General features: G+C 40.6%; 1 protein-coding gene across 1 annotated transcript in view; it reads left to right on the top strand.

The window, feature by feature from the left end:
* The first annotated feature begins 2,046 nt into the window (after positions 1-2,046).
* The window catches only part of pcp4b (Purkinje cell protein 4b), a 39,704-nt gene continuing 25,683 nt past the window's right edge, over positions 2,047-16,067 (top strand). The window contains exon 1 of the mRNA XM_039825256.1: positions 2,047-2,258. Coding sequence (XP_039681190.1) covers positions 2,250-2,258 — 9 coding nt within the window. The 5' untranslated portion in view covers positions 2,047-2,249. The remainder of the gene's footprint in view (positions 2,259-16,067) is intronic.

Consider the following 16,067-nt stretch of genomic DNA (forward strand, 5'->3'; position numbering starts at 1 on the left):
CCTTTATAAGCCCCTTCTATCTATTGTACACAATATGCAATCCTTTGCTCCTCCGACTTAAACATCATGTCTTGCCTTCAGGTGGTGTTCACGGTCTCCTGTGGGTCTACCATCTGTTTCCCAAAATGTATGACGTCTCTCTGCCACTAGCTGACTGACAATGTTCTTGCTTGTAAATGTTTCACTGCCATCTACCCCATGGACAAAACCAGTTATGTTCTTTTTAGATTATATTTGTGCTTTATTGGCCTTTATGGGATAGGACAGCTGAAGACAGGAAAGCAGGAGAGAGAGGGGGATGACATAGGTAGTTTACAGACGTAAACATCTCCATACTCAACATCTGAAAAAGTGTAAGGCAATAACCAGATGAATGACTCGCCGATCCTCCATGCATGCTTGTTTATGTGGAGCCACAAAGCCACACTATTAAGGCGTTGCAGGACTTTAAACCACTTCCTCTTGTGTGATATGACCAGCGTTTTTTAACTTCTCTGCAGTTAATGTAAAGAAGGTGTCTTGCACACTGTTAAGGAAAACATAAGCCCAGCTATAACGCTACACTGCAGGCATCACATATTGTGTTGTGCTTCGCTAACTTCTTAAAGCAACACCAAAGCACTTTTCCTCTTCGGCCCCCCTACGGGTTGGAAGCGGAATTGTCCATTACCGCTGTCATTCGAACTACAGATCCGCCGGTAGAGAGCCACAAAGCGAATGCAGAAGTGCCGTTCACCCTGTTACGAGTTGATGAACCACTGAAACGATTTTGGAAACATTATTTTAAAGGTACAAAAGAATCTTTGGTGTTGCTTTAAGCTTCCACACAGACCTCAGCAACATCTGCAAAAACAACACAACTTCCTTCCCTCAAGCTATGTGAAGCAGAGGAATAGGAGGAACATTTTTGCAGAACAAGGACCACAAAGCAATTTTTCAGTGCAAATTTACTCTAGCTTGTTAGATGCTTACCCATAGATAGTTACCCAGATAGTTACCCAGAGACACACAGGTCAGGTCAGAGCAGCAGAGATGTTAGGCTTCATTTGTAATCGGTTTCCTCTTCTCCCATCCATCAAGACCCCATTGGGACTTCACTGGTGCTCTAGTGACAGTCCATAAGAAAGCTTAACAGCCTTCAAGTTGCATACACAATAGAGCTTTGTGAATATTGGTGCTGTTTCTCTTTGTCTGAAACTATTCCTATTTAGAAGTGCAGGAACCAGAGGTTACAATGGATTTTGGACCCGAGTTGCCGCTTGCTTTTTGAACGCTCAATTTGACAAACACCGCCTGTATTGAATTTTTTAAATGGATATATGGATTTAGGACAAATGATAATTAGCTACCTCAATTTGTGAGATGGATGCTGAAAGGGTTGAACGGGAGGGAATGGAAAGAGCTGGATGTAGTTAGATTGATGCAAAAGCATTATACAAGCCTGCTAGAAATAGGCACTATTCTATCTGAAAAATCACCAGCACTTTTTCTTTCAACAAAAAAATTTAATGAAGTTAAAACGCAAAGCTCGTTCTCGTGGAGGCAATACATTTAACATGCGGTTGTTTGGGACACCAGAAATCTCATTTGCTTATTATATCACAGTAAACCTTTATTAGATATAATGCTATAAAAATGTGATGATGCCCGGCAAATCACAACACATTTCATGAAATAAAAAATAAACTATAAAATGTAAAGTCATTATTTAAACATTATAGCAGATTTAAAAAAGCACATTATGTTACAGTAAAGCACCCCAGACAAACTATAAATCCCCGTTTATGAAAGGGAAGATAAAAAGGCAGAACATCATTTTACTTTTAGAGCTTTTGTTATGAAGCTCACACCCATGCACTATTGCACACACTCAGGTGGGAGTCTCAATGATACATGTAGTGAAATAACAATTTCTCCTAATGACATGATGACTGGTGCATGAAATGCCTCCCAACGCTCATTTGTGTTAAAGGAGAGAGAAGCTCTGTTTGGCTGATTCTGATGAAAAGGGCTTACACAGCTTATGAATATTTGAAGGAGTTGGGTGGTGACTTGGGAGACACATTTGCCCACGGCATTCCTATTGGTTTATTGGTGACGTGATGACACGGAGGAGTTGGGCTTAACACTTTATAAAGCTTCTCTGTCTGCAGCGAGCCACTCTTTTAAAAGACCACTGTTGCTGAAACTTCTCATCCCGCAACTCACGTAGTGGAAGCAGCCGAGAAACCTCGACATTACCGTCCATCATGAGCGAGGTAGGACTATTTTGTGTTTTGAAACAAAGAAACGTCGGGGATAACCCAATTACGCACGATGGGTGCGCTAATGCGCAGAGGGAAACATCATTTATGAGAGATTTAACAGCCAGACAAACTGCTGCTGTTATCGACGACGGATTCCTGTTAACTGATCAGATTTCTGATCCGACATTTACTGTTGTAGCGCGGATATAATTTATTACAGAGTGTAAAATGCAGCACAGCTGCTCTGTCAAAGTGTAGGGAACACCAGGGCGCATCTGTGCGTCGGGCTACTACTCCGCCTGAAGCGACACTATAGTGGAGTTACGATAGGTAACGGTATCTATTTTTCACTACAATGGTTCAGACCTACTTCACGTTCGGTCATGATTTGATACTAAAACACAACAAAAACTATGTGGCGAAAACGAGCGCACTGTAAACAGGTTTAGAAGCCTATTGTGAAAGAAGTGAGCTTTTTTTTTTTTTTAGGAAAACAGTAATTTAAATTCTCATATTGTTACAGTGTACCAGTTTGTGGATGAGAGTACATTGTGGCAGTGCGGGTGGATATACACACCACCTATACTGTATATTACTGTAGTTGTTTCTCTCGGTATAAATAACCCACCACAGGGGGTTACAGTTTGCAACTGCCGTTAGGTTTTCCCACAGCTCGCAGCTCGCTCCCCTCTGATTCCATACAGTCACAGATGTCCCAGCTCAATGCATTTGAAAGTGGAGTGAGGAGGGTATTAATAGCTCTCTTTTTTTGCATAGTTTTTATTCTGCAGAAACTCAAAAGTGCAATGCTCTGGAGCATTCTGCTAATGTCACTAGTAGAATTTTTGTGTGTGTAGTTTGACACTAATTTGGGAAGTGTCAGTCGAGGGTATATTTGACTAAATATCATGATAGTGATGCAGTCTTGACATAAGGACCCAAAAAGCTGATCATGTCTTAAAAAGAAAAAGGTGCTCTAATCTATTCTCAACATACTGGCGTTTATTTTATTTTTTTGCTCATCAGTTAAGAGTGACACTATCATAAGACTTATCTGCACCCAAGTGACACCTAGTTGTTGGTGTTTGAAATATTTGCGACACGTCAGAACATTGTGGGACATCAGTTATGTTAAGAAAACACCTTTCAGTTGTGCGCAGCGGGGATGATGACAAGTCACATTCCATTTCAGTCAGTCGATGCAAGTTGTGAATGACAATTCAGTTCACATCTAATCTCAATTATAAATGTTATGGAATGAAAATAATAGTAAACAGCACTTACGGAAAATTGTATGTATTTTTGAGAAAATCTGCTAAATTGTGCTTCTCACTGCTGCGGCTCATTGTTGTGACACTTAAAAAAGAGGGAAGATAAAACATGAATGACTTTGCCTTGTAATTCTGCTCTGAAATTCTGCTTTGACACTTCAAAACAAGCAGTCTATATTCTGCTGCACGTTAGTACAGTAGGCTGCAGTTAAATGCAGTTGCAGGAGTATTGTGTGTTTATGTGGGTATATATTTGTTTTTTAAAAGATGATGTGCATCCATGCAAATTCGTGTTTGTTTACATATGCATAAATGTATGCACAAAGGATAAGTTGAAATGTTAAGAGTCATTTGACTCTGCAGAGTGTAACAGTAGCAGTAAACCTCCTCAGACCTGGCACTTCAAACTCAGAGGTACCCAGGTAAAAATGTCCAAACCGCTTCAGGTTAAAAGGCAGCGTTATTTGAGTTCAATCCTGCAGTCTGGTGGGTATGCATTCGGTCAGTCCTTAAAATGGATTGGTGACAGACATCACCGTACTTCCCTGTGAGCTGTTTATAACAAGTCATTCATCGGCCAGCTAAATAAAAGATGGATTCAATGTGCACACACAACAGGAGCTATAACAGCTTTTAAATAATTAAATCGCTTGCCGGCAGCGAAATCACCTGAGCCTTTTGTTTGTAAAATGAATGTGCAAAGTAAAGAGAAGCTGCCATATCCTGCTGATTAAAAGAGGTGTAATTTTGAGGAAGACGTGAAGCCAGTAACCGACGCAGAGCAGCTCAGCATGTTCTGGATGGATGAGTCTCGCAGTGGTCAGCACTGCAGCGATCCCTCCTTCATCCCCACCACTCTTTGCCCTTGTTCTCTCCACCTCCCTCTTTCTCCCCCTTATCTACACAAACCTGCTCAGAACAAGTAGAATACTCTAGGTAATACTGTCACTATACTTATTTTCAGACACGCTGTTGGATGTTGTCCTCCTCTCCTACTTCAATGCCTAACAAATCTATCTCTTTCTCTCCCTGACCCTGTCTTTCACTGGTTGAAGCCTGGAAATATTGTAAACAAATTAATAACCTAACTAATTCCACTGGTCGGACTGTTCAGCTCTGTTTCAGACTGATACCTCCGGTTCAGGCATGGTCCTCATCCTCAACATGTGCCTTTTTCAGTCGCGGAAAATACTGTTCAATACTCATCTGGATTGAAGCAGCAAACATTCAGTGTAAGAGTAAACATTATTTATAATAATTTTATTTGATTCACAGCTGCTACATCTTGTGTTTTGACCTCGACAACCCAACTGAATTTTACCGCAAACTTGCGACTAGTTAACTTTCTAAAGCAGGCGCAATCGCTTGTTTGCTAAGAGAGGGTCGGTGATTGTGAATGTCCCTCGGACGGACGACAGCATGGAACACACCGAACAGAGTCGAGTCACTGACCTTGCCAGACTGTCCAACGGCTGATTATCGGCTTGGTGTGTCTTGGGCTTTATTTGAGCCGGATGTCCCTCACCTCCCGCTTTCTTTGTTTTGGCATTCTAAACTCCGGTTGATTTATGAGGACTATGGTTAACTGCTCCTCAGATCTCTGCAGGGTAAATTGAGACAGCTATCTGTCCAATCTGAGACTTCTGTTGCACAATAAAACAACTTTTGAATGTACACGTTCCACCAAAACAAGTTCCTTCCCAAGGCTATTTTGCAGAGGCACCGTTGCTTCGTACGGCGCTTAGCACCGCCCAAGAAGATTGTGATTGGTTTAAAGAAATGCTAATAAACCAGAGCACATTTTTCTCCTATCCAGGAATTGTTCTGTGGACTAGCCAGACCTTCCGCTACAGCGTTGTTGAAATAGGTCTGGCAATGCGGGACTATCTATAACGTTAATGCTGCATTCACATAATGTCGACAGAATGGGAAGAGTTACCAGAAAACCCCCATGTTGCAAGATGGTTACCTCCGCTGTTAGCCTTGTGGCCACATCATTTAAATAGTCTAAATTAGCAGCTTTTGGGGGGTTATGTATTTGTGGCAGTTTGTTAACATGTGAAAACCAGATACAAACTGTCCTTTTAATATAGCTGAATCAAATGTATTAGTGTTGGACTACTGGAGTTTAGTTAGCCTACACGTTACTGCCGATGACTTTGCAGCTATTTTGCCAATCTTTTGTTGACCTTCTTGTAGTTCTTTTAGCCAAGTGGGAGATATTAGGTACGCCTCATGTCGTCAAATTGCATCCACGTGGTCTTCACTTGCTTCCCTTCCTCTCGTCTTAGTCTGTCCCACCGAGGAAGAATGGGAGAGACTTGAGGAAATCATGCGAGGAGAGAGGAACAGCTTTTAGCTGCACGGCTTCCGGGAAGGCTGCATTGTGTATCCCTGCTCTTTGGGGCAGGAATAAGAGCTTTGAGACGGCCTTGACGAAGGAGGGCCAGAACAACTTCCGGTTCAAGCGAGGAGCTATCAAATGAGAAACATGAAATTCAGCAATAGTTGCTGTTAGAAATTCTTGTTATCTTAATTCCAACTCAGAGGCTCATAAATACAGTCTAAAAACAGTATGACACAAACGCAGCATGAGCCTGAGCAGTGAGCCAGCGACAGAAGCGGCACACCTGAATGTAATGCAGCCATAATTATTGATATTGATTACACCTGTGCTTCTGTTGCTGTGACATGTCAAAATTGCTGCTGTTAAAAAGGCCCACTACGCTCTGTAAGGCTTTTTAAAAATCACTCAAGAAACGATTTTAATCAAACCCAAAGCGAACCTTACAGAAACATCAACCTTTTGCACTAAAGATGAACGCAAATACAGCAGGATTAAATTCACCAGTTATCAAGGGGACGTCCACAAGGCATTGGAAGTTTGCACAGTTGCCTGTAGGTGGTCACTGTGTTTCTATAGGTAACTTTGCTCTGAAAAAGCCACTGTCAAGAGTTACTGCACATTTCATGGAACATTTTCCAAGGATGCTTGAACTCTTGTTGACTCACAGGTATTTTCGGACTTCAATATTGCACTCGGCTGTTATTTTCCTGCAGTCACTGACTCAAAACTAAGCCGTCTTTCAAGCCAAAAAAGCTCATATGATGGCAGCCTCCTGTAAGAATTAATTTTTCTGTCACTGTCACATCAGCTCTGTCAGTGTTTGTGAGTGCGAGAAGAAGCAGTTCACGCTTTGAAGACAGTGTCTAAATTAAGTCAAAGATATTCTTAGATCTTATTGATCTTACCTCGACACCTCCTATCCATATTCCGCTCTGTGCTAATTAACATCAAAGGAGCGTTGTTACGTACTGCTGTAACTTAATGCACCAATACAGATGTGGTGGGTATGTTTATAAGCAAATATAAGGAAAGTTGTTTGTACAGTATGTGTATGAGTTTTTTCCCACCAATTTTTTAACAAGTTTGCCCAGCTGGGAATGGACAGAAATGCTGATTAGCTTGATTAAAAGCATAAGCATAAACTTAGCCTTGATTGGCTGCCAGATCTTCACTACAAGTACCAGCTTCTTTGGATACTTTTTAATGATAAAAAAAGCCGGTTTTTATGTCGGTGACTGCAGTGAGAAATCATATGTAGTATTCCAGCTACTCTGAATTAGCCCTGCCTTACTTTGAAATTCAACAGCCCATGGACAGGAAACATAAATTTGACAGAAAAAGCGGTTAATCCACTTTAAGCAGAGATTGAAATTTCTGTAAGTACTTAGACTGAAATAACCCTGACCAGGGATGTAACGATGAGGTCATCACATTAATAGTCAGCACAAATCAGACAACTCTGAATAGCTTCTTAAGACATTTGCTTATTAGCAAAGTAAGCCTATTGTACTACACTGCACTCTATATGGTTAATAACTTAGTAGATCTCCCTTAAGCTTTGTTGTTCTTGACCAAATAAGAATTTGAACAAATACCATCACATGACCTCCATTTTCATTTGAGGTCATTATGTGAAGATCTACTTTAGATAATGATTTTTTTCCTCTCTGATGGTGCTCTAAACACTTTTAATCTCAGAGTTCACATTTGTTCTCCATCCCATTTCAAAACTGACATCAGCAGGTTTTACCATGAGTAGCATGAGGTGCTCCATCCGCTGTGTCTGAGGGTAGAAATCAGCATTTATTTTTAGTTTAGCAAAAGCAAGTAATAAATCTGTCCTAGTCTCTCAGATTGGTAAACCTACAACAGGCAGTGGTCTGTCCCTATGTCCAAAATATTAAGCAGCTTTAGAGCATGGACTGCTGGATTAGGGGTATTTTGTGGATTGTGTAGATCTGCTGTGTCACGGTTCTTGTTAGCTGTCCAACAGGCAGATGGACCTCACTTGAAGAGATTTTTTTCCTCCTAAGGGTACACAGGGTTAAATTGGCTTGGCTTTGTAAATAGACTAAAACTTGCAGAAATAAATACTCACCCAGTTGTGATTCATTTATTGTCTGCACTAGCATGTTTGTCCTTTAAAAGTAGTTTTAATGTGATGGACAGTTGAGCATGGTTCTATGGTTTGTTAGCTGGTCCATCACTTTAGCTGGTACATGGACATTCATGGTGTCCAGAGGATGAATCCTACTGACTTTGGTGATCTCCTGACTTTTCCTCTAGCACCACCATGAGGTTGACATTTGTGGTTTTTAGTGAAATTTGGTTCACACATTCATGTCCCCCTCAGGATTATTGTAATAACATTCCCATCAGCCTCAGCTGTACTTTGTGTTCAGTGCTAATTAGCAAATATTAGCATGCTAACACTTTAAAAGGCGCTGTACTTGATATTCAGCACAATAATATAGTAGCAAACAAATACTGACTTCTTGAATGAAAGAATCAATGTGTGTTGTAATCTGAGTTTCTGTGTTCTTTGTTTTGATAGCCGGTCCAGCTGTACATGTATTTAAGTGCATGTGGCCGTGAAAAAATGTAGGTATGTTGGTATGTAATCCCAGCCTGTTTTTTTGAAGATGCCCTTGAAGCCCTTTGAAGATGGTGAACATTGTAAACATATATATACCTTCTGATGTTAGCATTTAACTAACCTGTAGACTCAGTTTAAATTAAGTTAAAATCCATTCAGAGAAAGAAAAAAGAAAGCACACCAAACAGCACTTTCTCATAATGTCACGCTCTTTCTAAAAAGTGCTGTTGCAACATCTCATCTTGATTTTGTAACCATTTAAAAAAGGTCACTGGCATAGCAGTCACTTTGCAAAGGATGTTTTTTTAATTATTATTGAAAAATTAAAAGTTTTAAAAGCATCTTTAAACGGTTAAAATAATTCTTTAATTCCCATTGTAAAACAATTGTATCAACAATCTAATACTATTAGCATATTTATTATTTTCATGTTGATTCATATTATGTTTTCCTCGTGTGTCTAATCAACAAAACACTCCATCAAAAAAAAACACAATCTTTATCAACAGAAAAGAAGATATGAATGGCAATTTACTCAACCGCCATCATAAATCACTAAGATTGCTGTCGAACGCCCAGTGCAACTATTACACACTGGGTGGTTAAGTGACTGGAATGTAAACAGTTTTTGTAATGCATGTGTGGCTGTCTGATTGTTATGCAGCCATAATTTCACAAGCTGTTTACACAAAGCTGACAGGCTCCTGTTCCTCAGTTTCACAGATTGCGATGTAAAGTGAATCAATAAAGTAAATCGACATCTTTATTAAGCCGGTTGCTTTAGTGAAGTGCGTTGGAAGGTGTTTACCGAGCTCTTTTCATCCTGTGGCTGATAGATGATTTGCTGTCAGATTAAACTACATGTATGCAACAACAACATAAGTTGTTAACAACATTAAGTTTCTGTTTTTTAGGTGGATGACAAATTCATTAAAAAACATTTTAAGATTATTTTTGGGGCATTTTACGCCTTTATTTTGATAGGACAGATGAAGACATGAAAGGGGAGAGAGAAGGGGAATGACATGCAGCAAAGGGCTGCAGGACGGAGTCGAACCCGCAACCGCTGCGTCAAGGAGTAAACCTCTATATATTTGCACCTGCTCTACCAACTGAGCTAACCCGGCCACATCTGTAAGCATTTTGAACTATCCGTGTGTATGTCTATGCTGTATACAGCGGAGGACAGTCTGCAACGCCACAGCGTAAACATTATCGCGAGGCCATGGTTGGGTTTAGGAAACGTCACACGCGGGTTGGGTTTAGGAAAAGAAGAAGCGGTTGGGATTAGGAAAAGAAGAATGGGGTTGGGTTTAGGAAACATGACACGTGGGTTAGGGTTAGGTTTAGGTTTAGGAAAAGAAGAATGGTGTTGGGTTTAGGAAAACAACAAACGTGGAAAGGAAACATCACACGGGTTAGGGTTAAAGGTTAGAGACGCGATCCCCACTCTTCTGGGTGAAAATCCTGTGTTTTACCCAGGAAATGTGACACACGGGACAGGATCCCCGGTTTCCTGGTTGAAAGTCCTGTGTTTTAACCGTCCATCTCCCCATGCGAATTTTCGCCCTTTCATACTTCTCACTACGGCGTCAATTCACATGCAATCTCAAGGTAATGTAAGTCAATGGAGTCCAAACGGCATAGATAAACACGCTAAAAAACGAGTATGCGTCTTGATAACACGCCAATAATGACATACGAATTGGCGTATCATACATATGCCACTTCATGAGATCAGTCTGGTTTTGGCTACATTTCTTTTGATTTTGTAAGCAACCTAAAACCAGCCTACTGACGTTGTGTAACCCTTTTTATCAACAATGTCTTCAGCTTGAGAGGATAACGCAAGAAACATATTCACAATGGGAACACACTTCGACACAACACTGGCAACTCAAATGCTCACAATAGGAAGTGGGTGTATCTGGCATCCAAGCCGAAAAGGCAGACTCTGGCAGTTGTGTTATCGGGTAAATATGTCCAAAGCTTATCATCGTTATCGACTTGAATTTTATTGCGACCCCGTTTTGAGATCGTTTTATCGGCCAGTCCTCCATCACAATCATGAAAATCACACATTTCAGCAATGTCAGCAACAGTGCACCATGTACAGTACAGGCCAAAAGTTTGGACACACCTTCTCATTCAATGCGTTTACTTTATTTTCATGACTATTTACATTGTAGATTCTCACTGAAGGCATCAAAACTATGAATGAACACATGTGGAATTATGTACTTAACAAAAAAGTGTGAAATAACTAAAAACATGTCATATTTTAGATTCCTCAAAGTAGCCACCCTTCGCTCTGATTACTGCTTTGCACACTCTTGGCATTCTCTTGATGAGCTTCAAGAGGTAGTCACCTGAAATGGGTTTCCAACAGTCTTGAAGGAGTTCCCAGAGATGCTTAGCACTTGTTGGCCCTTTGCCTTCACTCTGCGGTCCAGCTCACCCCAAACCATCTCGATTGGGTTCAGGTCCGGTGACTGTGGAGGCCAGGTCATCTGGCGCAGCACTCCATCACTCTCCTTCTTGGTCAAATAGCCCTTACACAACCTGGAGGTGTGTTTGGGGTCATTGTCCTGTTGAAAAATAAATGATGGTCCAACTAAACGCAAACCGGATGGGATGGCATGTCGCTGCAGGATGCTGTGGTAGCCATGCTGGTTCAGTATGCCTTCAATTTTGAATAAATCCCCAACAGTTTCACCAACAAAGCACCCCCCACACCATCACACCTCCTCCTCCATGCTTCACGGTGGGAACCAGGCATGTAAAATCCATCCGTTCACCTTTTCTGCGTCGCACAAAGACACGGTGGTTGGAACCAACAATCTCAAATTTGGACTCATCAGACCAAAGCACAGATTTCCACTGGTCTAATGTCCATTCCTTGTGTTTCTTGGCCAAAACAAATCTCTTCTGCTTGTTGCCTCTCCTTAGCAGTGGTTTCCTAGCAGCTACTTGACCATGAAGGCCTAATTTGCGCAGTCTCCTCTTAACAGTTAGTTGTTCTAGAGATGTGTCTGCTGCTAGAACTCTGTGTGGCATTCATCTGGTCTCTAATCTGAGCTGCTGTTAACTTGTGATTTCTGAGGCTGGTGACTCGGATGAACTTATCCTCAGCAGCAGAGGTGACTCTTGGTCTTCCTTTCCTGGGTCGGTCCTCATGTGAGCCAGTTTCGTTGTAGCGCTTGATGGTTTTTGCGACTGCACTTGGGGACACATTCAAAGTTTTTGCAATTTTCCGGACTGACTGACCTTCATTTGTTAAAGTAACGATGGCCACTCGTTTCGCTTTACTTAGCTGATTGGTTCTTGCCATAATATGAATTCTAACAGTTGTCCAATAGGGCTGTCAGCTGTGTATCAACCTGACTTCTGCACAACACAACTGATGGTCCCAACCCCATTTAATAAGGGAAAAAATGTCCCTAATTAACCCTGACAAGGCACACCTGTGAAGTGAAAACCATTTCAGGTGACTACCTCATGAAGCTCATGAGACTGCACTACTCAGTATGACACGATGTGCCCTGCTATGACATGAACTTCCACGATTACCTTCGAAGTCACTGTTCCATTATCTTTAATGTGACAGATTATGATTATCTGCCACTGTTCATCACACCCACAACCGTCCCCGTCAGACACCGCCTACCAAGAGTCTGCCGAGGTTTCTTCCTAAAAGGGAGTTTTTTCTTGCCACTGTCGCAATAGCCACTGCTAATGCTTGCTCTTGAGGGAATTACTGTAATTGTTGGGGTTTTGGAATTTATAGAGTGTGGTCTAGACCTACTCTATCTGTAAAGTGTCTCAAGATAACTCTTGTTATGATTTGATACTATAAATAAAATTGAATTGAATTGAGAGAACACCAAGGGTTTGCAGCGCTATCAAAAAAGCAAAGGGTGGCTACTTTGAGGAATCTAAAATATAAGACATGTTTTCAGTTATTTCACACTTTTTTGTTAAGTACATAATTCCATATGTGTTCATTCATAGTTTTGATGCCTTTATTGAAAATCTACAATGTAAATAGTCATGAAAATAAAGAAAATGCATTGAATGAGAAGGTGTGTCCAAACCTTTGGCCTGTACTATATGTGTGATGGTGTGTAGGTTTCAGTCCTTCACCTTATGAATGGAGTGGGTGGGGAAGGGCTGAATTAGCAGAGCGACTTAACTGCTGTACGCTGCAAATTTAACTCCCACAAAATCATTACAGCCTAACACTCTACAGATTTGAGGCTGACAATAACACTTCAGGAACTGCAGGGGTCTGCAGGCCAATCTAATGAATTAGGAGGTTACAGAAACGGGTTTGTGACTGCAGGGTCCCCAGTTTAGATATCAAGATGAATGGAAAAATCTTGAAACATGAATTTGTAACCGGTTTTATTCCCTCAGTCATCACTATCAATGTGGTTTTGGGAAATGCAACCTCAGTTATAAAAGGAGTAAATAGGTTTTTCCCACCTCCCCATCCACTCCCTCAGGCTCTACATTAGACTGTGTTCTTATTGTTAATTTGTTTGGTTAAATAGGTTGCAACAGTTTTTTTTTCTCCTTTTTTATAGTTATCTTATAGCTTTTATTTCTTGTAAAACATCAATTGACAAAGTTGCTAATGTATGCATTCTTAAACATATTAACCAATATTTAGACTTTAATTACTGGTTTTGAGATGGTAGTGGGTGCAGGAACAAGACATTAAATGAGGGTAAAACTACTTTTGTGTGCATTATCCAACCTTGAATCACAATGTTAGTGTTCATAATAAGATTTCTGTGTTCAAGGAGAATGAAAGATAAAACTGTGTCTGAAGCTGAAATGTAAAGCAGTTTGATTTCCAGGTTGAACTTTTCATTCAGCACTTCCAAGACCTAAACTGAGGTCAGGTTAGAAGCCGGTTTCTTACTGTAAAGAATAAAGAGGAGCCAGGTTCATCATGGGGTTATAATACACAATTTGTCTATAAAATGAATTGCAGCAAGTTAAAATTTTAACTTGTAAGTGGCTTGTAATTTTTCTTTTTGGTGTAAAACAACACATACTGTAAGGTGTATAGTACCCTTGGTAATGTTAAATGGCAGGTTAAGCAGCGTCTTTATTCTCCATTGAGAAGGTTTTGGTGGCTGCTCATCTCTTTTACACATTTCTCCAGCTGACTTTGTTCTTCAGCTGTTGTGTCAAATCAGCAAATTACCTTTGACTCCACAGAACATTTTGAACGTTCCTCCTGGCAGATTTTGTTTCTTAATGACTTGTGTCTTAATTGTCAGTTATTATTATGAGCTGCAGAGTAGAAGTAGCTGCAACAGGAAGAAGCTGGAGTATGCTGATTTGTACTATTATGTTTCCATTTTAAGTAGGTTGTGTGCACACTTTCATAATTTGTAATTGTAATAAATGTTTTAAAATAAATATCTAAACTCATATCTTCAGCTTACTGAAAATACTTGACTTTACCGAACTACAAAATTGATTTTAATATAAGTATGTTTCCCTTAGTAGACAGTGGCATCAGCTTTCTGCAGCACTGTGCTGGACTGGTTAGGGTAAAAAGCTGTAGTTTAATTAATGGTATTCTGTGCTCTTCTCTTAATGGACTAAATGGATTCTAACTGCTGTGCTCAATTCTAAAGAAGCTTATGTGAAAAAAGAAAACATGCTGCTCAAATTTAACATTGGGTCTCTTTGGATGTTAGAGTAACAAAGATGAGCCAAACTGGCAATAAATCTCGACACTTGATTAATTTGGGACTGACTTGCCCAGTAGATCCATATTTTACTGTTTATGCTCCTGGATATTGATGCCAACATATAAAATCCTCTTCTGGGTCCATTCCTAATAAACAGCAAGACTTGTTTTTGGACAGACGTTGAGCACACTAGGAGTTAGTATTGAAACTCTTTCTTCCTTTATAAATCCTGCAGGACCCTCATGTCCCGCAGGTCTTTTCTAGCACTGTCTATCCTCAAAGCGACTCTGTCACAAATCTCTTTCGTCTGAGCAGGAACACGCTGGAAGCCAACACATGCCCTCTGCAGATGTCACTAGAAATTTACTACAGCTTTTGAGGAAGTGTTTTATAAGACAGTGCCTCAGAACCACATTTAAACACGATGAGGCATTTAAAGGCAAATCGTGCTGGTTTGATTAGTTTGCATGATACAAAAATAGGAAGAGGTGGAAGAAATTTGGAGCAGTCGGTCTGAGGGTTTCCTGCAGCTTTTCAGTTTCCTCTTCACAAAAAATTGTTGGAGCTGAAACCATGATGTGCTCATGATCCTGAGCTGATGGTTTCAACAGTTTCTACTTTCACTGGAAGACCAGCGACTCATTTGTTTCTGCCTTACGCTTGAAAAACAGATAGAAGAAGAGGCAGTTTGGCCTTATGTTCTTTCAGCTTGACTTGTCTGTGGCCTACTTCTGCTTTTTTAAATTCTTAATGGCCATTGAGTGTGGCAGGGAACTCTTGCACTCTGTAAGCTGCCAAGTCTTAAAATAACCCCAGAAACGGATGAACAGTATTATTAAATTATTCCCCCAATTCCTCACCCTTCATTTTCCTCCACCACTCTACTTTGATTTAAATTACTAAGCTATACACTTCAAATGGTGTGGTGTTTAGGAACCCACTGGGCATGGAGAAAGTATCCAAACTATGCGTTGATCCTGATTCCTTTATTATCACATCAAATACCTGGCTCTCTCTTCCCTGGGAAGTTGTTCAATGAGATGTTTCTACTCGACAGTCTCTGGTGGGACACCACAAGCAGGGACAGATTCATCATTCCTCATAATTAGGGTCTTAATTTGAACACCTTGCTCTTCTCAGTTCATTTGCAAAGCTACTCTCCTGCTGCTTGGCCCACAAAAGCAGACTGGAGCGTTATCTGGGTCGCCTGGTTACGTATCGAAAATACTCCCTGTATCACGTGGACCCTCCTCGCCACTGATGGGCACTTGGCACTGGATTGGAGCAACAGTCACCCGCCAACAAGCTGGCCTTCCTCTAAGCAAGCCGGGCTCTCTGGGTCTTTAGTTGTCGAGCCCAAAATGATCAGTGTTGCTGAGCCAGATAAAGTAGCTGAAGCCAAAACATCAATCATCGCATTATGCCAGCCATGCTTATGAATCGGCTATTACAGATTAACAAACTAAGAAGCTTTCGGGTTCCACAATATTGATTTTTTCATTCTCATCTGCTCCGAAAAGTGAGATGCTTCAATGTCCCACGCAACAGAGTTAAGCCACGCTGCAGAAAAAAACGCTATCTCAAAACAATTTCAGATTTCCCGATTGAAATATAATTTTTCATGAGGAAGAAGAACCAAAAAGTTTTTGAATCAGCACATAGAGGCGAGACAGTGAAGGCGTGCAGGCAGGGCTACATTCAAATCTTTTTGAACTGCACAGTGAAGTTAAACTAGTACTAGAAGGTGATAGTAGTTTCACTTGTTTTCGCTATAGGCAATAACTATAAGAAAACTTCCAGTATATTTTTTACAGTTTTACAGCAAGAGTCAGTTTATATTTTGGTCATTCGATTTTCATTTCATAAACAGGTATTAAAAAACAAAAAACAAATGGT

This window comes from Perca fluviatilis, chromosome 2 (genome assembly GCF_010015445.1).
Source record: "Perca fluviatilis chromosome 2, GENO_Pfluv_1.0, whole genome shotgun sequence".
Taxonomy (NCBI): domain Eukaryota; kingdom Metazoa; phylum Chordata; class Actinopteri; order Perciformes; family Percidae; genus Perca; species Perca fluviatilis.